Genomic DNA, 24,709 nt, shown 5'->3' on the forward strand with positions numbered 1-24,709 from the left:
CACCCAAAAATCATACAATTCCCATACATTAACTAAGAAAGTGGGGGTAAAAATAAAAAAAATAAATAAAATAAATAGAGCTTTACTTCTCAATCACACTATAGTTCGTACCACCCACTCCCCCCCGACCAGGAAGTAGTGTTGGAAGAATGACGTCACAGGGAGTTCTACTCAGCTGAAACCGCTACTCAACAACTTCACTCCGACCCACACGGTGACGAACTCGGGTAGGTTAGTAGCTTTTAAACGTATACGAATTAATTCTTTTTTCAGAAACAATTGAAGAAACTAGCCCGGAAATGAAATGTCTTTGCGTTGGGGGAAGTTGCCCGTCGCATATGTTAAAGTTGCTGCCTCAGGTTAGCTAATGTATGGCGACATTTTTGAACACATAGCGACTATTGAGAGTTCCCACGACAACGCTTTATCTACTGTTTGTTGTCAGAAACATATTCAATGGTAATGTCGTAGTTGGACGTGGAGGTTGACTGGCAGACAAAGATGTCAAAGATGTGTGTGGCCGTGGCTGAAAGATGCGTGCAGTGGACACTTTGACACATGTTAGCATGTATCCTAGCTTAACTTGGAGCAACTCTTGATGTTTTCCAACAGTAATACGCTAAAAGAACATCTGCTACTTAAATGCGTATAAATGTTCACTGTCGCCAATATGATGTGAATTTATCTTGGAGCTCAATAAAGTATCTATATTTAATTTGAATGTGAACCAAATGTTACGATACCTAATAGTGAAGGTGTCCAAAGTGCGGCCCCGGGGTGTTTTTCTGTCCGTATCTCATTTTTATCGGCCCTCGGCATATTGTAAAAATAAAATTCATTATAGATCAAGTATATATTACACTAATGTGCTTTGTTGCCTGTAACAGAAAGCTTTTCTGCAGTGTGTGCGCTGCTTGGTGCGATTGTGGCAATTTCAAAGATTTTTGTGCATCTTCAGTCAATATTTTCTGAATAAAATGATCCAGTCTAGCAGATTAACAAGAAGTAGGGCAATAATTATGTTTACCGCAGTTTGTGGAGAACTTTCCAGTAGTGTGTGGTTGGTGAGTACCCTTTAAAGTCCCTTTAAAGCCAATATTTATTTGCAGTAAAAGTGTAACGATTGGCTTAAAAAACGTTGACTAATACAAACACTGGGTTTAACTGCCTAAAGCGTGTTTATTTAAGCAAACAAATCGACAAATAGCTCCAGATGAGCAATGAGTTCCAAGACTCAGAAGCATCTCTTTGAAGTTGAATAAAAACTTCAATAAATGGCTCCCTTATTCATATGTTGTGATATTTTTCTCAGTTTTTCTGTGTACGTTCCATGGCGTATGGGAATTAAATCTGTTTTCTTTTCAGATTGATTATTTTCTTTGAAATATGAAAGTCCTACAAAAGAGCTGATAATGTTTACTCTTATGTTAGTCTGCTGTTCACGGTAACATTAGTAGTAGTTGTGAGATGTGGACCACTGGGATGTTTATTACAATTTGGGGAGAGTTTTTCTGCCTTTACTTTGACGTGTGTGTTTGCTCTAAGGACATTTTTCCACACGAGAAATCTTCTATCTGGCTCTACCACGAACATGCTGTGGCTTGCTTCACCAATCAGATGGCACCGTGCGTGGCAGGAGGCTGCATCTGAGCCAAAATAACACAATTTTTAATTGATTTCTTGATATCCGACTGTCGGATTTGAATAAAGACCGATAACGATATATGTAAAAATTCCTAAAACCACTGATTTGTATCAAAATACAAATGAGGCCAGTGTCGCATTTGAAAAAAAATACACATACAAATCAGATAAAGGTCACATATGAGCAAAAAAATAGCAATGGACCTACAGTGTGAACATAGCCTAACAGTGTTTCTCACATGTGTTGTGGGTTAAATTTGATGCTGTGATCAATTAAAAAAAAAAAAAAGCTGAGACTTGAGATATATTTTTCTGATTGAGCGAAGAATGGGCAATAAAGCTGTGGCCTGTTGAATTCTGGTTTTGGTTTTGCTGCTCATAGGCTGGCTACAGGGATGTTTTGTGATAAATAAATATGCGATGTATTCACACAGTGTACCCATAACACAACAAAACACGTGCCATGATTGGTGACAATACATGTAGGCTAACTGCAGCATACATGAGGGAAGTTTTGTCGCTATTGTCCTCCATTTGTGCTTTTTGTAACACTTGCATTGTCAGAGATGACACTCTTAAGAGAACCACCTCAGTTACTCTGAGTAACTGTGTCACATTCAGAAAGTTTTTTAAAAATTCCACAAGCAAATACTTAAAATTCCCACGAAACTCCAAACTAAATAGACTCTTTGTCAGACTGGTCTTGTTTATTTTTGACACGAAAGAAAGCAGTTTGAGTTGGAAGAAGAATGTGGAGGGATGTGGTTTTATTTACATGCTTGCAGGCAACATCTGAGTGATCTTGCTACGGGAGGCCAAGAAGGGGAAAACAATAGAATAGTTGATACCGTAGGGCTTTGTTTGAGTCTGTGGCGGCAAGCCATGGCAAATATGGGTCATGATTGCATTAGTGACAACAAGGGTGTTCTTTGTTGGTCTTGTTCGTGGAAGAGGTTTTGCATTCAGAACTGTGTGTGTCTATGTCAGAATGAATCTGTTCCTGGGTCAAACTGTTGCCATCCTAAAACACCTTCAACAGCCTTCAATGTAAATCAAGCGTAAAAGGAAGATAATCACTGTATACTAGAACTTCTAAAGCTAGCCACTAGTCCAGGGGTGGGCAAATATTTTGACTCGTGGGCCGCATTGAGTTAACAAAATTGTCCGGGGGCCAAAACATATATTTAACACACACACTTTTATAATTTTTCTTGAATTATTTGTCTAACTTTATTATTTGTTTATTTATATTTATTATTATGTATTTATTTATTATGTATTTATTATATTTTATTTATTATGTATTTATTATATTTTATTTATTATATATTTACTATATTTTATTTATTATTTATTTATTATGTATTTATTTATTATATTTTATTTAGTATTTATTCATTTTTCCAGGACACACACAATTTTTCTTGAATTATTTGTCTAACTTTATTATTTATTATTATTATTTATTATGTATTTATTATATTGTATTTATTATTTATTTATTATGTAACTATGTAATTAAATTTTACAGTTTTGTTGTTTGTTTTTTTTATTTACTAAATAAGACATCCGACTTGCAAGTCTTGTCACTAAAAGCATATATATATTTAACACACACACTTATATTTTTTCTTTATTTGTTATTATTATTATTATTTATTTATTATGTATTTATTATATTTTATTTATTATATTTAATTTAGTATTTATTATGTATTTATTTATTATATTTAATTTAGTATTTATTATGTATTCATTATATTTTATTTATTATTTATTTATTTATTCAGGACACCTTAACCATCAGACCACATCAAACTATGTAATTAAATTTTACATTTTTTTTTTTTTTTTTACTAAATAAGACATCCGACTTGCAAGTCTTGTCGCTAGTTTGTATGTTAAAAGTTGTTAAAAAATACTTAGAAAGCAACTGGCGGGCCGGATTCAAACGCTTGGTGGGCCGCATGTGGCCCCCGGCCGTAGTTTGCCCACCCCTGCACTAGTCACTTCACAATGAAGCTTTGTAAAGAACAATGACCAAAAACAAACAGCAGAGCATTTCCAGCTTTGTCTTCAAAACACAATTTCTCAGTCCTGACCTCCTTTTTCCTTTTCCATCTCCAGGCTGTGACAGACGTCCGCCACAGTCCGGACATTACCATGAGCATGAGGGCGCAACTTCTATGACCGCTTTTGGTGTTGCTGTACGCGGCCTCCCTTTGGCCCTGTCATCTATGAAGCGTGCTGCTAACTTGGACTCGCGCTTCCACCCCAAATGGCGTGCAGTCGCTGTGGTGGCTCTGCTGGCTGTTGTGCTCATGTTGTACCTGCACTGGCCAGTAGGGGGCGGACCAGCTCCTTTGGGTGGTTCCTCCCGTAATAGTTTGCAACTCTACCAGAGTCACGACAACTTGTTCAGGGAAGCTAAAGCACAAGCAAGGCAAAGTATTTCCCGATGCCATAAAGGGGGTAAACCTTACAACGACACATACCCTCTTAGTCCACCTGTGAAGACAAAGAACGGCATCAGGTACTCCATAGGAGTCATTGCGGACCTGGATACTGCGTCACGGAGCTCCAAGGACCAGACGTGGTTCAGCTACATGAAAAGGGGTCATGTGACTGTTTCACCAAGTGCAGACAGAGTGGATGTGGAATGGGATGAGGAGACGATCACGCTGGAGACTCATCTGGCAGAGAAAGGACGAGGTAGGAGGAGAGTTAGCTTCAGAATGTGTGGCCTTCATGTATAATGGAGCACCTCTTCTCCAGGTATGGAACTGTCTGAACTGGTGGTCTTTAACGGTCATCTGTACAGCGTGGACGATCGCACAGGTGTGGTGTACAGGATCCAGGGCAGGCAGGCAATCCCTTGGGTCATACTGCCTGATGGGGATGGATCCGTTTCTAAAGGTCGGTCCCCACTTGACCTCATCCACACACATGTAGGAACACTGTAAGCTTATATAGGATACAAATATAAGAACACTGTAAGCGTATATAGGATACAAATATAAGAACACTGTAAGGTTATATAGGATACAAATATAAGAACACTGTAAGCTTATATAGGATACAAATATAAACCTTCCGGCAAAAAAAGACAAAATTAGAATCTGTTCCTTTTTTTAAGCACTGATTTGGCACTTGTGTTGGATAATATTTAGAGAATATATATCGATAATATTTAGAGAATACCAAACCCTGCTTGCCAGTCGGGTATGCGATGTAGGTTGCACCCCATCTCCTTGCTTTGCATATTCTGTCGCTACTGTCTTTTGAAACGGCAGGTGAAATTATATGGCAGTAATGCCTTTTTTATCACAGTGATTTGGTTTCAGATTTCCGCAAAGTAGGATTCCTTATTAATTATTACAAATTTCCCCACTGAGGCACGAATAAAAGCATATCTTATCTCTAATAAATAAAATATTTTTGTAGTTTGAGCATAGAAAACCTGTTTTCAGCATTGTAAATACATTTTTTAAAAACATTAGAGCCCTGTAGACATGAACTAACACCCCTATAGCGTTAGCCAGTGTAGTGTTCATCACAGAAAATTAAATATTTAAGACATAAAAAAAGACTAATGCTCATGTGTGTTAGTATAAATATCTTCTGGCGCTAGGACAGGACAGGAGTTGCAGGCAGACAGGAAGTGACATCGGGGGTTCAGAGTTGAGTTTTAGCTTACTGCAGTAGCCAGTATTAGGGATCATTTAAACCTTCCGGAGAGCAAGTGTGATTGCATCTCACCAAACATTACTGACACCTGCTGACCATTGTAGAATACTACATACAGTATCATTCAGTGTCTTTGAATGTGACTTCTGAATGCCTTAAATTTGTATTTTAGTTCATTTAGACATTTTTATGTTTCAAAAGTTAGGCTAAAATTACATTGAATTAGCTTAAATATGCATTTTTTTACTAGTAGTAGTATTCAGCCATGATTTATTCCTATATTTTTGAAAAACCACAACAGAGTGAATCTGTGAAATTCGAAGCGGCAAGGGTTGACTCCAAGTGTGTTTGCATGTTCAGGCTTTAAGGCAGAGTGGCTTGCAGTGAAAGACGAGTGCCTATACGTTGGCGGTCTTGGAAAGGAGTGGACCACCACCTCTGGCGAGGTAGTGAACGACCATCCAGAGTGGGTGAAGGTTGTTGGCTACCACGGTGATACGGAGCACGAGGACTGGGTGCCGCACTACAACGCCCTGCGCAGCGCGGCGGGTATCAAGCCACCAGGTTTGTCACACCTCTCCTCAATCTTGTAGCCCCTCCTCAAAAAAAATCTCCATCTTCTCCCGCAGGCTACCTTATCCATGAATCGGCAGCATGGAGCGAGCGGCTCCAGCGCTGGTTCTTCCTGCCTCGCCGTGCCAGTCACGAGCGCTATGATGAGACGGCGGACGAGCGACGCTCTACCAACCTCCTGCTGTCCTGCCAGGCAGACTTCAGCGACATAACGGCGCAACGGGTTGGTCCTTTCAATCCCACCCACGGCTTTTCCTCATTCAAATTTGTTCCGGACACAGATGACCAGATTATTCTGGCCCTGAAATCGGAAGAGGATGGTGGGAAGATCGCCTCCTACATGATTGCCTTTACCCTCGACGGTCGGGTCCTGATGCCCGAGACCAAGATAGGTGATGTGAAGTATGAAGGACTGGAGTTCATATAACATTATTTAACAGAAAAGCACAAGTGTCCCCGATAATTTAGAATGCAACTTCCAGTCCAATGTGCATATTGTATATACATACTATATTATGTATATCCAATATATATCACTCGTGATATTATACATACTATAAACTCTGCTGGTCAGACTCTCAGGTGGACACATTCAAATATGCAAATTACTTAACGTACCAATTCACTTTTTAAAGGCCACCTTTTCATATTTATGCAGACAAGATTACCAAACCATACAATACTGACTCAAAGAGCTATTTTATTTAAACATAGATGATTAATATATGAAATATTATGTATCTTAAACTGAATAAATTAATCCACAATGTTTCAATGTTGTTTAATGGCTTCCTTTAAGTCCACTATCAAATGTCAATGGAACAGATTAATAATGTATTTATTGAATTAGAAAATGTATATTGTATTCAAAGTATGTCATGTATTACTGTAAAGAATGCAGTGGAAGTGTTTCATTGCAAGAACGGGCGTCATTTCTGTGAGTTTACAGGCTCGTCCCCAGGGCGATGACGTCTTGCGGGAGACCGGCCATTTTGATGGGGTTGAAGGATCCCAGTTTAGCGTAGAAGTCGAGCATCCTCCTTTCACAGTGTCCCAACTCACAGAACACTCCTCTGGAACCTGAAGAGCAGACCCAAACTGTTATCTTCCTGGGGAGAGTCATGTGTCCCGGTACTTTTGTTCATCGACGTACCACTGCTTTTGATGGTGGACAGCAGCTGTCCAATCATGTGCTTTGCCGGCAATGGATCGCTGACCCTTGGCAGCACTTGTCCAGTGACTAATGACGGGAATTCCTCTAATCCAGGATGACCGGTGTCCCTCTGGAGGTAAGAGGCAAAACACAACATTGTGATTTCATCTGGAACATTTTATACGCTTAAGAGACTCGCGAGCATCACCTGAATCTTTGCTGCAGCTGCTTTGGCGTCTGTGAGTGCCAGCATGTAACCACAGACCCCCATCTCGTCCTCCAGGATGAGAGCACACTGAGGAGATGGGGAGATGTCCCCCCTTGACAGCCTGCAAAGGACACAAGACGATCCAATCAGGATGGTAATAGGTAAGTATGCATGTACAGTCGGCCCTTGTTTATTGCACTTAATTGGTTCCAGACCCCAATAAGTCAATTTATGCAAATTTATTTTTTCTTCTTAAGTGTGTGATATGGGCGGCACGGCGGTCTAGTGGTTAGCGCGCAGGCCTCACAGCTGGGAGACCAGGGTTCAATTCCACCCTCGGCCATCTCTGTGTGGAGTTTGCATGTTCTCCCCGTTTTCCTCCCACATTCCAAAAACATGCTAGGTTAACTGGCCACAGGTATGAATGTGAGTGTGAATGGTTGTTTGTCTATATGTGCCCTGTGATTGGCTGGCGACCAGTCCAGGGTGTACCCCGCCTCTCGCCCGAAGACAGCTGGGAAAACCCTCGTGAGGAAAAAGCAGTATAAAATGAATGAATGAATGTTTGATATGGAGTGGGGAAGGACAAAAAAACAACGAAAAAAACATACCACTTCCACACGGAATGGGAGGACACATTTTTCACTATCATGTCATCAAACCATGATGTAGCGAGGGACTTTGTCCAGTATAAAACATTTCCTTCAAACTGTGAAACCAACGGAAGGAATGAATACTGACATGTCACTTATGAGAGGCGACCGTGTCATGGCGTCGACTTTGCTTTGTCGATGTCTTTGCATCTCCATGAAAATCCTCTGCACTTCCATCTATAGAAGAGAAAGCAGCAAATCCATGTGCGGCTGACAAAAAAGCTAAAATCTTTTTAAGGCATCTTTTTAAGGAGAATCCCAACCTGATCCTCCGGGCAGTACGGCCGTATGCAGTACACCGCTGTCTTGGGCGGATGTTTGAACAGGTCCCTGTTACCATGTCCTGGCAACATTCTCTGGAAGGACAAACCACATCATGAATACATTGATGAATGGACGCGTGCGGTTTCGGGACCTCACAATGAGCCAGTTACCTGAAACTCCCCAGAGAGTCCACCTCTGAACCCCCACGGCTCAGGATCAGCACTCATGAGCTGGGATGATGGTTTGCCCAGCCCTCCTATGGAAAGCTAACGTGAGATGAAGGCTGAAGATCAAATGGGATCATTTTGGTGAAGTATCATTGCAGCAAGCGCCATTTTGTTCCTCAACACGTCACCAGATGAGTACTTTGTACATGAGAATATTGTGAACTAAATGCAGTCTGTGTGTTAGCTCCACTGCCTGTATAATTCCATCGTGATAACCCATAAACCAGGGGTGCTCACACTTTTTCAGCATGCGAGCTACTTTTAAAATGACCGAGTCAAAATGATCTACCCACTACAAAAATGCAAAACATCTATTTATTTTCAAATGTATTGAGGATTATTTGTACGTACAATGTATGTTGATGTACCTTACATAACCAAATGAGCCAATATTGCAAAACACACATAATTAACTATTAACATTTTTTGTAATTACCTGAGTTTACTTTGATGACTTGCACTGAATTGAACCAGCCAGGGATGCATAGTCCGGACAGTAGCTGCTGATAGCCAGCCTCAAGCACACTTCCAAATGTTTATCAGTCATGGATAATATCCGTATCATAATATCCGTATAATATTCCATATCCGTATGGAAGTGATATGTTTTCTGCCTTTTTACTTGGTCCAGTTTTTGCCTTTTTACTTGGTCCAGCTCCTTCACTCATTTTAGTGACCATGAACTTTAGCGAGGGCTTTAAAATCTCGCAATTCACCGACTAGCTTAGCACTTTGCATCGTTGTTTACGCATGAGCGGTGACCTAAAGGTCAAAATTCAGTTGTCATCTGATTGGTTGTCGTGTATGTCAATCAAGTAACGGGGATGGATGATAGGCTGACATCGTAAGTTCTGCTGCACTTAGAGACGTTGTTTGATTTGATTGGTCGCCCGAAGGGCAACATTTAGTTGTCATCTGAATGGCTGCCCTGTATATCAATCAAGTGACGGCATTGATGCTGGGATGATATTTTTTTAATGTCACGCCGCGATCGACCAGCGATCGACCAGTACCACCTCCGCGATCGACCGGTAGATCGCGATCGACTTAATGAGCACCCCTGCCATAAACCATAAGAATATTCAGAGCGGCTCACCCAGTGATTTCACGTAGGCTTGGGCCAGACCGACGCCGCTCTTGATGTCACAGATGTAGTTGTAGAGGTCGTACAGAATGCTACGGTTGGGCGCATTGGACAGCCGGTTGAACATCCGCACCACCGCTTCGCACATGTCATCAAACTGTTGCGCTCTGGAAAACCACTGTGGCGTCTGGAAAACAACAACAACGTCAGGTGAAGCAGCCCCATGAAAGGAACCACATGGAGGAAAAAAGGAACCTCGTCCGTTTTGACCGCTGCGTTGTGACTGTGGCTCTTGAGCCAGTCCAGCTCCTGGAGCATGGTCCTGGCTATGGACCCGTGTTCATAGGGCAGGTAGAAGAGGTCAGACAGGAGCTTCAGGTCGTCTAGGGTCAAGGGTTCAGCTGTGTAGATGGGGTTCTCTCCTGGTCCGGGTACATAGGAGCATTCTCCAAGGTCTGTCTGCATGGGTTCATCATCTGACGGTTCCTTTTTGAAGCAAGCTGAAAGACAAAGTGTCTGCAGCTCCACTTCCTTCAATGTTAAATGTGTGAAACGTGTCTACCTGTAGGCTGGTCTGTGCTCAGGAACACCTGCAGCCAGTCGGTGAGGGCCAAGATCAGGGCTTTTTGGGGGCTGTAGCAGGGATCCTGCTCTTCATCGCCTGAAAAAGAGAAGTTTGAATACTGGAAATGTTCTATTTCTACTGAAGGAGGGGGGGGTAGGGGGCGCTCACCCATTTCTACATCCTTCGCTGCTCCATCAGGACAAGCCTTGCACCACGTAGCCAAGGTATGGATGGCCACAAAGTTTGGATGGAACTCACAGTTGGGATTGGTGAGCACGCCTCTCAGTTTGGGGATCAGCTCGGTCGGACGATCCTTTAAAAAAAAAAAAACGTAGATGAACATTTCATTATGCAAGCTAGGGTCTGACTTTACTAGTCTTCTTGCTCATGAGTGGTTTGTATCTTCAGGTGTAGCATCTGTACTGAAGTCTTCTATGAACAGTAGGTAGTCTTACCTTCGCTCCTGCCCTCTGCAGATGTCTGAATTAAAAAAATCTCTACCTTATAAGGTCCCATGAAAATTCTTTGTGGGTCGTAGTCATTGGCGTGGATATTGTCCCAGATCACTGGCGCCCTCTTGAGGACGGAAGACACCTCCTCAATGGACTTGACTGAGATTTTATGGGATACCACCTTTGGACCTACATCATCACAAACACATTTCGTCAAAACAAAACCTTCAAGCACTCGAAATGTCTAAAATTGTTATGGTTTGCAATAATCCCAACAAAGCAAAAGCTAAACGGCACACAGTGTGTGACCTTACCAGTCCACAGAACATCTACCCCTGGTAGCAGCTTGTCTCCCACGGTGTGCAGGTAAGAAGACTGCGATACATTCGGGGTGCAGAAAGCGGCACAGTAATCTGAAATGTGAGGATAAAATATTAGTTAGAACCTGTTTAAATGCTGATTTTACTGGTTTGCTTCTTATTTATCTGATCTGCTTTTCCCATATCAACCCCCGTGGACCCTGCGGTCCTCCGGCACTGGCCTTTCTAACAATACCAAAACCCAGAACTAAAACCCACGGTGAGGCAGCATTTAGCCACTATGTCCCCCCACCTGTGGAACAGCCTGCCGGAGAGCCTCAGGACTGCGGAGACTGTTGATATTTTTAAAAAAAGATTAAAGACACACCTTTTTAATCAGGCTTTTAAACTTTTCTTATGTTTTTATCTTTTTAGTCCGATTTTATGCTTTTAGTCTTTAGCTTTTAACTCCAGTATTTCCTCAGGGGGGGTCCTCCACACTGGGGGCTGTGTCGGGTCAGCTGAGGGGGTGCCATACTTGGGTCCCTTCGACCCAGCCGGCTGGGGGTTCCTCCCTTTTAATGTGGGGGTCCGCTCGTCTGTCGGAGTCGGGGGGCCCGGGTACTGGTCCCCCGATGGCACGGCCTGCGGTTCCTTCCAGTGTGGACGACCCCAAAGGGGGCGTTTCCTTGATCCTTAGTGCCATGCCATGTCTCCCTACTGTGTGTGATTGTGTGTGTGTGTGGGGGGGGGGGGGCTTTTAATTGTGGTAATTGTTTTTAATTCTGTAAAACACTTTGCGTTGCATGTCTTTGCAGGAAAAGTTCTCTACAAATAAAGTTGATTTGATTTGATTTAATACCAACAAATCCCTGGTCTGCTTTCTGACCTGTAGGACAGAAGAGGAAGGTCTCCGGTTCTCCCAGATGCTGGAACACTTCATTGGTGATGGCCACCTGAGCGTGGGCGAAGGAGCTGAACGCTTGCTTGTCAGTGGGGCACATTTCCGTCTCGATGTCGTCGAACAGTAACGAGAAGGAGGTGCAGCCGAAGTCTCGGACCTGACGATAAACGTCAACGTGAGTGCTTGACGCATCAGTTGCGTACCGCCGATTACTGAGGAAGCCTTCCAGGCAAAAGGGACGGCACGACTTGGACCCAACCAGCAGAGGTACTGTTGCTAAGTTGCTATTTAGGCTATGTTCACACTGCAGCAGGAGTCTGTATTTTCTTAACCAAATCATACAGTGGAGGAGATTAACAAGAAAGCTTGTGGAGATCTCGCTCCGAGGAGCGTGTGGGTTGGCAGGAGTGGTGGGACGTTGCCGTGAGCCGTTTCTTGACACGTCACCCGAATTTTTTTTTTCTTTGAAATTAGCCTACATTAGCGAGTACCTTTGCCCAAATCTCACACAAAGTGAATCAAGACTTTGGATCAAATAATCAAAAAGATTGTTTGCGCCGTGTACACTAGATGCCTGAGATGCCTGCTGGCCTACTTGTCGTGTTTTTTTACCTGCTAAAGATCCTAAGTCCTACCTGATCCAGTTTCCTCTTAAGGGCAGCGACTTCTTTACGGTTGGAGAAAGTCATGTCCAGGCCAGGGGAGATTGCATAGACGAAGTCAACGTTGTGCTGCTTTGCTGCTGTTATTAATGCAATGAGTTGTTCTGCACACAAGAGGATAAAAAGAATATTTGCTATAAATCATAATATCTACTTTATTGTAGCCTAATACAATGAGATGAGATTTTGCGTTTGTAATATTTTGAAATGATAAACACTCCAAACGATAACCACAATAAACACCCCCCGTTTAGACTATAAAGCATATTTGTCATGACACTCTTAAGGGGTCAATGATCAAACAAACAGAGCCTAGATTGAGCAGCGATAGGACATTGATGACCTACAATACAATAGTCAATCCTCCCATCTATAAAGATAGAGATACGCCCAAACTTTCCGGTGACAGTTTAGAGATAAGCTGTCTTAGTTTTATACAGCTCAGCAATTAAAGTTATACAACAATATCATCACCGTCCAGTTAAAAGGGATTTAGTTTGCATGCGGAAAATGTAAACATTAATATGACGCACTAGGGTAATTTGTTTGTATTAGGGCTGTCAAATTATGAACCATTTTAATCAGATTAATCAGCAAAACCAATCTCCTCCATCCAACCCTGTCTTCTGCATGTCTCTCTCAAACCAACTACCCTCATGTCCTCCTTTTACTTCATCCATAAAGCTCCTCTTTGGTCTTCCTCTACGCCTCCTACCTGGCAGCATCCTTCTACCAATATATTCACTAGCTCTCCTCCAAACCGTCTCAGTCTGGCCTAAAGGACTTTATCTCCAAGGCCTCTAACATGTAATGTCCCTCTGATGTACTCCTTCCTGATCCTATCCATCCTGGTCACTCCCAATGAGAACCTCAGCATCCTCATCTCTGCTACCTCCGGTTCTGCTTCCTGTCTTTTCCTCAGTGGCACTAGTGTCTCTAGACCAAACAACACGGCTGGTCTCACCATAGTTTTGTATACCGTAGTTTTTAATATGAATTAATTTGTATTAATCACCAAAAAATTGCCCGTTTTTACCATATGTAATGAACCGACAGATAAATGACGGGACCAAAAGAACCGAATGTGTCAATCAAGCTAAAAGATGGCACAGCATTTATTTGTCTAATACTTAGTCTCTTACTCATTCGCTACCATTCAGGTATTTACATGGTTTTTTGTCAACCAGTTCGCTCCCAAAGATGTGTATTTTGAACGAAGAGGTGATGATGCAACTCCACACTAGAGAAGAGCATGTTTGATGTAATTTTAAGACGTATGTTTTGTTGTTTTTTTTTAACATTGTATAAGAGCTTGGCATGCATCTCTGCCAAGATTTCTCTTGAAATGCGTCGTCCACAACAACAAGGCACGTAGGACGTTAGGCATAAAACCATATGCACCATATCAACTAATAATTACGTACAGGAGATGTGGTGGTACAGGGTACAGCCATTGCGCGGCACCTGACAAACAACGGTTTAACACTCACCCGCCTCCTCAGGAGAGTACAGGTCTCGCCAGTACATGCGGTGTTTGTAGTCGTCTTTGGGGGCGTACAGGTATGTGTTCAAACCCCACTTTTGTTCCCTGAGAAAGGCAGACGTGCATCGATCACATCGGATCACCTCTCACAGGAAATAGTTTAAAAAGTGTAATACAACATGATGCCACACATGAAACTGCTCTCCTGTCCATTTCCATTTTGATATTTTCCAATTTTTTAAACAAATACAGTGTAGCTAAGAAGTTCCTACATAATCAAAGAAAAAAAAAAGCATGTCAAGTTGTCAACATTTCTTTTTCTCATAAACGTATACCTTTTTGCAATTTTTGGACACATTTTAGCCGTCTTTCTCCTCATAATTTTTTTTAGAATGTGCCACGGGGCCAGTAAAACGAGCTCCAGGCCGCACATTGGGCACCCCTGTTTTACGACATCTCTGGTTACGGTCCAGCAGCAGTTATTAGAGCAACAATAGGGTCACAAACCTTTTAAAAAGCTCTGTTCTCTGCTCCATAGTCCAGGGTCGCCCATAAAACCCTGCAACAAACAAAGGTTGGATTAAAGGTGACGTCGAAGCAAACCAAGCTAGTAGAAATAATCACGTCGCATCGTTAAAGTAAATTTGAGTTAATGTTAGTATGTGATGTACTGTTTTATAGCTATTGTTATTGTTGTATTGTTTTCATACATTTGAGGTTTTTTGTTATGTTCCCAGGAATATTTGTTGTTAGCCTACAGGATTAGTGCTGTTAGTATCAAAACTGCATCATAATTAACATTTCTTTTTCATTTTATTACTATTTTATTACTATGTGCCACAGGCCAAAAGAACAAGCTGCGTGACATTAATGGCCCCCGGGCGGCAAGTTGGACACCACTGCTTTAACACCAAGCCTCTACTGCAGGGGTGTCCAAACCTTTTCCAGAGAGGACCACATTTTAAAAAAAAACATAATAGTATCTAATTAATAATGAAATTATTCTATTTTTGCAATATGCAGAGGGCCAAAAAAACACGAGTTGCGGGCTAAAAATGACCCCCGGTCCGCACTTTGGACACCCGAGTTATATTGTTATCCACTCCCACTCAACAACAACCCAACCCCGGTTTCTCACCTTCGACTACGCCGCTGATGAACCGCTTGGTCCCAGTCTGTCGTTTGTCTTGAACTTCGACGGAGGCCGCCATGGTGGTCCGTCAGGTGGAGCGGTGTCGCGGTTTGGTTGACTTTTCTTGGCGTATTCGGGAAGCTAACGCTCCTACTGTCCGTCATGGCAGCGTGAAAGCGTCATTTAAATATGAGCTCTCACGCCTGCGCACAAACATGCAGTGACGTAACATGAGGGTGACAAGCTCGTCTGGAGTAGTTAATATTTAGAGCATAAAGTGCATACAATTAACTTAGCTTAACGATCGAGTGCTGGTCAATGAGTGACTAGCAGGGCTGAACTTCACCTGCTGCCGGGTGAAATGTTTAAAGAGACAGTGTACCCGCGTCTTAAAGGCGCAGATCACCGGAAATGTTCATTTCCTTGCTCATTTGGTAAGAAATATAGTGATCCAATGTTATCCAAATGTTATTTTTAATGGTGATTGAAAAAAAATCATTTTTTTTTTCTATCGATGCAATACTAAGTACTGGAAAATACAGGGGCAGTATTATTGCTGATACTGATCATTTTCAAGCTGTGCTTTTAATTTTTGGATTATGATTCTCATTAGGATAAAACACCAGGCAACTTCAGGCAAATAAAGTTATGTATGAAAAATTTAAGAATATATAAATATAAAAATAACCACGAGAACTGAAACATTTTGATGTCATAACAATATGTAGTATGAATCTGCCCATCCGAGATTTTGTCCACTAAACCTAATCCACCCCGGGTGGCACCCAAAGATATTGTTTAGACCTTTAGCTTATTGTAAAAATAAAATTAATTCATTACTAATCAAACGTATTATTAGATATTACACTCTTTAGCTTTTTTCTTGTATGTACAAATGTATCAAAGTGGCCCCATGTATCCATCAAAAAGGTAAATACACTGTACTACAATATTGTAAACCACCTAACAGCAACGTACTAGCATGTGTACACTGGAAAAAATCCAAATAGAAACTTAGCGCTGACTTAATGTATGCAAGGAATGATTAAAAAAAAAAAAAAACAGCTTACCAATGTTAAAGACCAAAATTGAAAATACAGCACAAAGTGTGTGAATTTTGCCATACAAAAGAAAGCTTTTATTTTCCATACAGACAATTTCCAATTATGGAATGCAACAAAGGTTTTGAGTAGGTTCCACTAAAAATCCATGCTGTGATTGGTGCGATGCACAAGTGATAAAGTATGTAAGGGGAAAAAAGTAAACATTACAATGTGTGCTACATAAAATGCGAGCAAAGTGCTCTTGAGGTTGACGACGTTCTCGCTTCTTTTCTTCTCCGCTACCTCCGTCCTCTTTGGGCTCGTTTCAGTAACGAATCAAAGTCAAGCTCCTGAAACCTGCTCTTCGCTGGAGACGGGTCTGCATCCCCGCTTGCATCTGAGGAACAGAAGTTGAACAGATGAATAAACTTAAATGGTAACTACTTGAATGTCATTTAAGTCATGCCATTCGAAATCTCAACATTTTTGAGAAATTATATATATATTATATTATAAAAAAAACACTTGACAATAGCAAATTAGCCTCCAAGGATGAACTCTGTTCTGTTTTGTTGCTGCTTTGAGGACAGCCTCAACAAGGATTGTTAAGAGAAACTTTCCAAATTCCATTATTCCATTATTATTGTGTCTATTATGAGTTCATCTAAACCTGCAGTAAAAGCTGTTGGAAGTCAGGTGCTTTGGTGATGACCTCACCGGACAATTACTGACACCTAGTGACCAATGTAGGATACCACATGGACAAGTGACCAGTTTTGGATTTTATGTTCTATTTCTGTTATTTCCCATGGGAAATTTTCTTTAAAATTAGAAATTTTCTTTAAAATTAATATCTATTTTACTATTTTATTTCTTAAATGATCTTTTAGTTTTGGATTCAATTCAATTTGTACCTTTTTATTTATTGTATTTTATTTTTACTTTTTATTTTACTAGTCTGTGCAGCACATGGAAACTATAAAACTATAAAAGTGGATTGGATTAAAATTTGAAGTAATCATTAGTTGAGGTTCCGTCAGTGGCTGTGGTCAAGCGTGACCTCTCACCTAGATCTGCATAATTGGAATTACAAAACTGTCGTCTTCCACCAAAGCAGATGTCGAAGGGCAGCTCATCTGGCCTTCTTAATTTCCCTCCATTATCAATGGCTGCGAAGGCGTCCTCCATGTTGTAGAATGTGACAAAGCCATAATGGTCACTGTGGAATCCAAAATGGAGAATTGTGATGATGGCACACAGAGAAATACTGTCTTGCTGTGTATCTACCCTTTATCTCTAAAGTGCAGCGACACACACTCCACCTCCCCAAACTGAGAAAAGCGCTCCCTCAGTTCATCATGTGTCATGGATCTGCGGATGCGGCCGACGTAGACCACTCGGCGCTCATCCTACGGAAGAGGATTTTAGACGCGGCTAATCAATTTCAGCACAGCTAACAAACACTAAAACGTGCCGACAGTAATGTACTCACCATCGCTTTTAACTTCTGAATCCTCTCCTCCTTCTCCCTCTTCAGCTTGCGGGACTCCCTGTTGAAGATGTCGTCGTTTTTAACGTCTGACTGCAAGTGTTAAAAATTCCCATTTGCAGACTGACCTGTAAACGTTACTCCTGTGGTTACGACAAGTCCTCGAGAAAGGAGACGGGGACCTGGACCTGGATCGAGACCACGATGGGGATCTTGACCTGCTGTATCTTAAACGCGTAGAAGGCAGCCTGTGCCGGGGAGGCGGGGAGCGGGAGACGGAGCGAGAAGGGGATGATGACCATGACCTGCTGCCTGAGCGCTTGCGGCCGACCCTGCGCACACACACACAGGGGCAGACATATTGGAAATGACTTCAACCAAGAGAGGAACTAAACATGACTACCTTTGTCTTTTGGGGGAGCAGGATGCTGAACTGGAGGATGATGAAGAGGAACGGGAGCTGTCCGAGAGAGGTGATCTTCTCCGATACCTTCTCTTCTCTCGTCCTCTGCTTGGGGGGCTGGGTGGAGGTGTCAGTGGAGTACATGAAGGAGCACCTCCGTCCAGCAGATCTGTGCACGTGGATGAAGATGGCTGGTATATCGCAGAAGCTTGTTTGTATTCAACAGAGGAGGTGGTCTCTTCAACTTGATGAATATTCCTGAGAAGAGTGGACGAGGCTTGTGTATGCAAAAGATCCGCAGGCATGCAGTAGTCATGATCTGCAGCCACTGAAGAACACGTGTGAGGAGATGCAGCAAGGTCTGAATTGTTAGTCCTTCTGGCCAGCAGAGGGCGCGGCTCAATGATCTGAATGGTCTTGGATGGAGGAGTTTTCCGTCTTCCAGTGAGAGCTTCCTGAGTGCTGAGGATGATTTCAGTGCCGAGGGGTTCGGGGATGACCACGTCTTCCAACTGGGGATCCGGCAAAGTCGTGGCAGTTTTTGGTAATCTTGGGTATGAAACGTTGACAGGTTCACATTCCTTATGAACGGCATTCCCAGTGTTGCCCGTGTGCTCACGTTCAGGATGTGGCTCACCCTCTTTAGCTGCGGAACAAACAACAACGACAGGTCAGATGTGAGCGTTAGTATTTGTACACTAATTATTCTGTTCAAAATTGGGGGCTTCACTTTTTTGAGCACCAATTTAGCCTTTAATCTATTAGGAAATCTGACATAAATGAATTAAAAACTTTAAGTCCGTGAACATGTGACTCGCTTGAGGAGTTGAGGAGTGTAAAAATACAGTACACAGGATAAAGCTAGTTTTGTAACGTCCGCCCGGACGTTGTAAGAATGACCGAATGGTGCCAAAACATCATCAGCAAAATCAAGTTGTCTCTACAGTATCCTTGAACATGTTGAAGGATTTGCTCCTATGAAAGCAGTAATAACTTCACAGTGTAGCGGTATTATTATTATTATTATTACAGTAAACCTCGGATATATCGGACTCGGATATATCGGAAATTCGCTCACAACGGACAGATAAAAAAGAACCAATTTTTCTGTAATGCATTTCCAATCAAAATTCATTGCATATATCGGATTTTTTATAACGGATTTCGCCTATTTCGGACAAAATCTCCAGTCCCGTTCCAATGCATTTCCATGAAATTTCCCTCGCATATATCGGATGGCCGCATCGTGGCGCTCCGATTCGCCGAATCGTGACAGGCCGCTATACGACGTCATTTGCAGCGTTTGCAGCGTTGCCTGCGCGTCCAGGTACATTGGAAACATAGTCAAGGAAGTGCCTTTTTATAACGGATAAAATCCCATTTACGCATATACCGGATATAAATCCGATATATGCGTAAAACGGACATTTTCCGGTATACGCATATAACGGATTTCGCTAATATCGGACAAAACCAGTGGGAACAATTGAATCCGATATATCCGAGGTTTACTGTATTATTATTATTACTATTATTGAGATGGAAGGGTTGCTAGTGCTTTGGATTTTATTCTGTAATACTTTTTATTATACTTTATAACCATTTTTTTTATCTTGAATTGTGTGTTTTATTATTGTATTTTATGTCCTTTGTTTTTTCTGTATCCAGTGTGAGTGTTTGAGGGGTTAATTTCGCTATAATTTGGGAATAAGAGCCGACTTACATCAAAACTCAACTTCCATCATCACTGTCTAGGACCCGAATCAATCAATAGCAAAAAAATAAAAAATAGTTGTTAATGAAGCCTACACAAGAGTTGCCAGTACGGTATGAAAAGTTCAGATTTAAATGAATAATAATAGTAATAAAGTGATGAGTCGGTGCTTCAATCGCTCACCTTGTTTCTCCTCAAACTGTTCCAACAAGCTGGTAAGATCAGACGCCTCTATCCCTGTCATGAAAACAGACAAACAATCGGTCATTGTTTTTAGCGATGACTTGTTTTGAAAGTTTATTTTCCTGTACCTGACACAGCTGGAGTTGTTTTCTCTGTCATTTCAAGCTGCAGTGACCGTAGCGTGCGGCGAACCTCTAACTCCTCCTTAACGGGCTGACTGCAACACGATGGCGTGGCTTCACAAGTCAACGCATCTGGATTTGATAACGGAGCCATCTCGGGAACAACAACAACAACATCATGTGGTTTCCTGGATTGGGTTTGAAGCATGACGGGGCACGGTTTGGTTTTCTCACTGTGCTCGCTCACAACTCCCTGACATGACTGAGGTTCACCAGGAGATGTTGGTGCTGCGGGTTCAATGTAGGACACTGGTGAGTGAGGACTGGATGAGGATGGGGGGCGTGGAACAGATAAGGGGAGTAACACCGGGTTTGGGGGATCTGTGGTGGTCAGTGTTGGATTGTGTACTTTATGACTTTTTTTGCTTCCAGGTCCACAAACAGCGGTGTCAGTGCGCTGGTCTGGAAGTGGACTATGAGGTGAGAAGGTTTCAGTTTGCAGAGATTTGAATCCACGACACCGAACGGAAAATGGCGGCGCGTTGGGAGTAGCTCTTTGGGGTTGAGAAGTGCTGAGTCTGCGCCAGTCGGGGTGATGGAGTTTAGACTTGAGCCCGCAGAGGTTCTGAGTCTCTCCATGTGAGCAGAGAATCGGGGTCAGTTCTTTGGGGAGCTCTGGAAGCGAGGGCCACTTGGTGGTGTAGTTCCCCTGCTTCTCCACCAGAGGCTGCCTTTGTTGTCTCAACTGTCTGTACTCTTGGAGGCTTAGCGATTTGGCTTTCACGTCACCTTTTAGCAGTGGTTCCTCAGCCTTTTTACTGACTTCTGGAGATGGTGCTGTGGGTTCTGGATCAGCTGGACTTTTGAGCGCTTCGGAGTGGTGTAGTGTATCTGCAGCGGCTCCACTGGGGAGATTTATCTTGTCGAATGCAGATTCCGCTGACTGCTCAAATGAAGCCACATGAACGGGACCAAAGCTCACTCTTTTCTTTGCCCTGGGGATCAAGACCCCGGATGAGTTGCCATTCAGCAGTGCGCTTTTGCGTCGGGTGTCGCCGCCTTTTTTGACATCCTCCTTTGTCCCATTCAGGGGTGTCTCATCATCTGATACAACATTGATCTCTTCATCGCTGTCTCCGCTGGGCTTCTCATACTTCCACACTTCTTCCTGGGAGAATATCGGGTGTTTGTGCACTTTGTCCCAGGATGAAACTGATGGTCGACCGTCGCCCACCTCCTCCTCCACGTGCAGTTTAAGGCAGTAGGGGTGCATGAGTTTCACCAAGTTGACCAAGGAGGAGGAAGTGAAGACCTCCACTTCATTTTCTAATTTCTTATTTTGGGCTTGAGAGAATGTCTGGCTTCGTTGTCGCGACACTGGATGCAATCTGGCGACTTTGCTCTTTTCTTCTTTGACTGAATCGCTCTTCTTAATCCAGGTCAAACTTTGGGATTCGCCTTTTGGTGTGAATTTGTTAGCCAAGGATGCTTCATCCTGGGGAGAGTGATGAAAATGAGAAAGAACATTTTGATATTACATGACAATTTCCCATACGTTCATTTACGAGTGGTGGATCACCACAAATACAGATTTGGCACTATTTTGATATTTTAAAGTTTGGTGCGATGTGTTTGTCCCCACTCACAAACATATTACGGGATCACTGCAGGAACATAAAAGATGGCTGCAACTAGCATAGAAAGCTCTATGATGTACTTATTCTAAACTTAAAGTGTTGCAAATGGAGTGGGGAAGAAGCACGGAGTAAGAAGCGAAAAAGCTACCACTTCCACACGATAAGGGAGAAATTTTCACTCAGTAATTTGGAACATGTCATGGCTGACTACATGCAGTGTGATGGTAATGTAATCTAACATCAAGTTTCATCAGTGTAGCATTACTTATGGCTACTGACCAGAATACATATACATATGTATATCTTTCTATATTTTTTGACTAACCTTTTATTAATTCATTTTTGAAAAAATGCGGTAGAGTAAGGGAGCAGTGTTCGAGTTGATGACTGTACCAAATCCAATAAAATCATCTCAGAAGATAATCGCAAACCTAATAAAACCGCATTTTTACCCCATCTACTGTAACAAATGTTACAGTTTTTAGGTAACGTCACTGCTGGTGCACCCACCGTTGTCCTGTTCCGACATTGCTGATAGGCGAGAAGCTTGGTGTCTGGCAGGGTGTCGAACGGGGAAAGAGTGCTGCTGACGTCATCCCCCACACAGTCCAACATTTGACTTAAAGCAGACAGCAAGGTCTCGTTCTCTTCCTCCGCTTGCCTTGTGTCCTACCGGGACCAAGTTGGGAAACGTTACCATCCATCTTGTATGCTCTTCAGAGCTATTTTTGCATGTATGGATTTGCACTCTGACCTCTGATGAGACAGTGGAGTCCTCAAAAATGGCCAGGATGGAGTGTTCCATGCAGGACTGTGGGTCCATGTCCTCCCCACTGCATGGGCCAATCTGTCAACAATATGGACAAATATATAAAATACACCCAATTTTGGTATTGATCTGATACCAAACAATTACAGGACCACTATCACCTAAGATTGCAGAATGAATATACGAGTAGTGTTGCTCATATAACAAGTATTTATATCAACACACGCATTAAGGATGTAAATCAAATTGAAGCAACAATATAAGACAACATAACAATACCAACTAATTATACAATCCCTCCCTTTTAAGTACACAACATTATTTGAGCAAAAATAAACTCAAAGGTGCAAAAACAACTCAACAAAAGCAAACAATAGTTCAAGTCCTTTGGTGTTTTGTCCCACAAAGTCCCTACTCCTTTCTATCCAATAACTAATTCTATAATTTATTAAGAATATATGAATATGCACATTACACTGTATTTACAGTGTAAATACACTGTATTTACACTGATGTATAAATATGACGAAATATCGACGATTGTGCCCTTATATCGATCCGCCCACCTCTCGTTTCCGCTATAAATCCCAACCGGAAGTACAGGAAGGAAGGCGAGTTTTACCACAGTGGCGAAACTCAACGTCAAAAACAGCATTTGTCAAAACTGTTACTTTTATTGCGAAGACGTTTCCTACAATAGTGTAACATATAGTAACAATGTGTGTGTTTCGGTTCGATAAGTTTTTAACATGTTATGTGACACGAGTCAAAAATACGCCAAAGAGGATATAAACCCGTTTTTAGCAATTAAGCTAGGCACCCTAAGTGCTAGCTCTTATGGAAAACTACATTTTAGTGTAAATAATAAAGGACTGTAGTCGATGAGGCGGAGAGAGATCGGTACAGAAAATGAATAGTCCAGACAGAACATCTTGTACTACTTGGTTTTCAGCGATCTAGTCCTGATTTCGGTGCGGTTGGGCTGTCTTTCGGGTTAACGAACATGTCACATACATGTACTTATGGCGACAAAATGGGCGATTTGAGGTGCAGGTGCCAGATCATCGATTACCTCATTCTACTGCCTCAGCCACGTGTCGCCATGCACGCATGTGCCGGTGAAACAGACCCCATCACGGCCCCCAAAACCTCCCCTATTCTCCCCTTTGAGCAACAGAGAAGCTTAAATGGCGAAACAGTACCTGACACGGGGTGACAGTGCTCAGAAAGTCCAAGTTACCGGTATTTAAAGCCTCGTCTATGCATCGCCACTGCGACGCCATCTTGCTGCTCCACATGGCAGTCTTTTGGAAGAGACACGTGGTCACCGGCAGCGCGCGAGATGAGGTGGCTGACCTGGGAGCAGTTTGGCGCGCACAACAAGCCAGGCGAGGACAAGGAAACCGATCCTAGGTCAGGTTTCTTTACTATCCATTTTCTGCTCATTCTCTTCTAATTTGCAATGTAATACAACTTGAAATACAACTTTTGGTCTCATCCTGACAATATGTCTTCTCATGTTATCAGAAATAAGTTCGAGATATACAGCAACATTTACCATTACACTTCGAATGTATGTGGATGTTTCATTTGATGTAAAGTGCCATCTAGCGACGATTGGACGATATTACATTTCCACTAGAACTACGGTACATTTTACGGTAAGTGTTGAGTTTGTGTTGCTGCTTTGATACCGATACTGAACAGTAATATGAATACAAAATAAAACAGAACAAAACTAATTAGGCAAAAAGGCAACAAACTAATTTTGGGATAATTTAATAACATATAAATGCAACAATGTATCGATATGAAGGTCATTTTTAGTATATTTTAGCAGCACTAGAGGTGAAAATGAGTCTTTTGTGTGGAAAAACATCATCAGTAGCGAAGATAGGATAATTAAGGCCTGCATCATTCATTCCAGCTAGCTAGATTTAGTCTTCTAAAACAAGTTATAGCTTAGAATGAACCTAAATAACCGCTACTGCTCACTTGACATTGACATTCTCCTCTGATTTCGCATTCAATGTTAGCATTGCTAGCATTAACATAGTTGCATTGTTTTCCATTTTCATAGATACTCACGATTATGTTAGGTGTTAGCATGCTCATGCTAACATGTTAACATTGGTATTGTAGCATTTTTTTGTCATTTTCATAAGTAGACGTCACTATTATGCTAGTTGATAGGATGCTAACATTCGCCTGTTAGCATTTCTAGTATGCTAATATTAGCATACGAGCTGTGTGGAGCGACCCCAATGTCGACATTAGTGATATTTAAATATATAAAATATATAGGTACTCACCGCTAATTAATCATAATGTAAGATGATTGATAGTACAGATGGAATGT

The 24,709-nt window shown here is 42.0% G+C and overlaps 3 protein-coding genes across 5 annotated transcripts; 1 reads left to right on the top strand and 2 right to left on the bottom strand.

Annotated features, from left to right (window-relative positions):
- The first annotated feature begins 107 nt into the window (after positions 1-107).
- Positions 108-20,627, top strand: cant1b (calcium activated nucleotidase 1b). 3 transcript variants are annotated; one of them, XM_058046170.1, is made up of 8 exons: positions 109-227; positions 3,772-4,356; positions 4,420-4,560; positions 5,692-5,895; positions 5,961-6,127; positions 6,186-7,193; positions 7,341-7,426; positions 11,705-20,627. In XM_058046170.1, exons 2-6 carry the CDS (start codon positions 3,831-3,833, stop codon positions 6,207-6,209), a joined length of 1,062 nt encoding a protein of 353 aa, XP_057902153.1. In that variant the 5' UTR covers positions 109-227; positions 3,772-3,830; the 3' UTR covers positions 6,210-7,193; positions 7,341-7,426; positions 11,705-20,627. The 3 variants fall into 3 exon arrangements, with proteins under 3 accessions (XP_057902152.1, XP_057902153.1, XP_057902150.1); XM_058046169.1 differs by having other exon boundaries at positions 108-231; positions 5,961-7,193; XM_058046167.1 differs by having other exon boundaries at positions 5,961-7,193.
- ogal (O-GlcNAcase like) lies at positions 6,568-15,351 on the bottom strand. Its single transcript, XM_058046165.1, has 17 exons — positions 14,997-15,351; positions 14,366-14,417; positions 13,866-13,963; positions 12,349-12,479; positions 11,699-11,870; positions 10,825-10,923; positions 10,560-10,699; positions 10,227-10,371; positions 10,056-10,154; positions 9,749-9,993; positions 9,506-9,680; positions 8,353-8,438; positions 8,182-8,274; positions 8,007-8,095; positions 7,266-7,386; positions 7,058-7,187; positions 6,568-6,984 (listed from the first exon to the last, which is right to left on the bottom strand). The coding sequence occupies exons 1-17, from the start codon at positions 15,067-15,069 to the stop codon at positions 6,848-6,850; spliced, it is 2,085 nt and encodes a 694-aa protein (XP_057902148.1). The 5' UTR covers positions 15,070-15,351; the 3' UTR covers positions 6,568-6,847.
- Positions 16,099-23,719, bottom strand: LOC131100795 (peroxisome proliferator-activated receptor gamma coactivator-related protein 1-like). The gene is made up of 11 exons (XM_058046164.1): positions 23,553-23,719; positions 22,336-22,428; positions 22,092-22,250; positions 19,951-21,439; positions 19,823-19,876; positions 17,926-18,571; positions 17,651-17,854; positions 17,526-17,583; positions 17,321-17,442; positions 17,101-17,252; positions 16,099-16,430 (listed from the first exon to the last, which is right to left on the bottom strand). The coding sequence occupies exons 1-11, from the start codon at positions 23,646-23,648 to the stop codon at positions 16,333-16,335; spliced, it is 3,171 nt and encodes a 1,056-aa protein (XP_057902147.1). The 5' UTR covers positions 23,649-23,719; the 3' UTR covers positions 16,099-16,332.
- Positions 23,720-24,709: the final 990 nt, after the last annotated feature.

This window comes from Doryrhamphus excisus, chromosome 1 (assembly GCF_030265055.1).
Source record: "Doryrhamphus excisus isolate RoL2022-K1 chromosome 1, RoL_Dexc_1.0, whole genome shotgun sequence".
NCBI classification, from domain to species: domain Eukaryota; kingdom Metazoa; phylum Chordata; class Actinopteri; order Syngnathiformes; family Syngnathidae; genus Doryrhamphus; species Doryrhamphus excisus.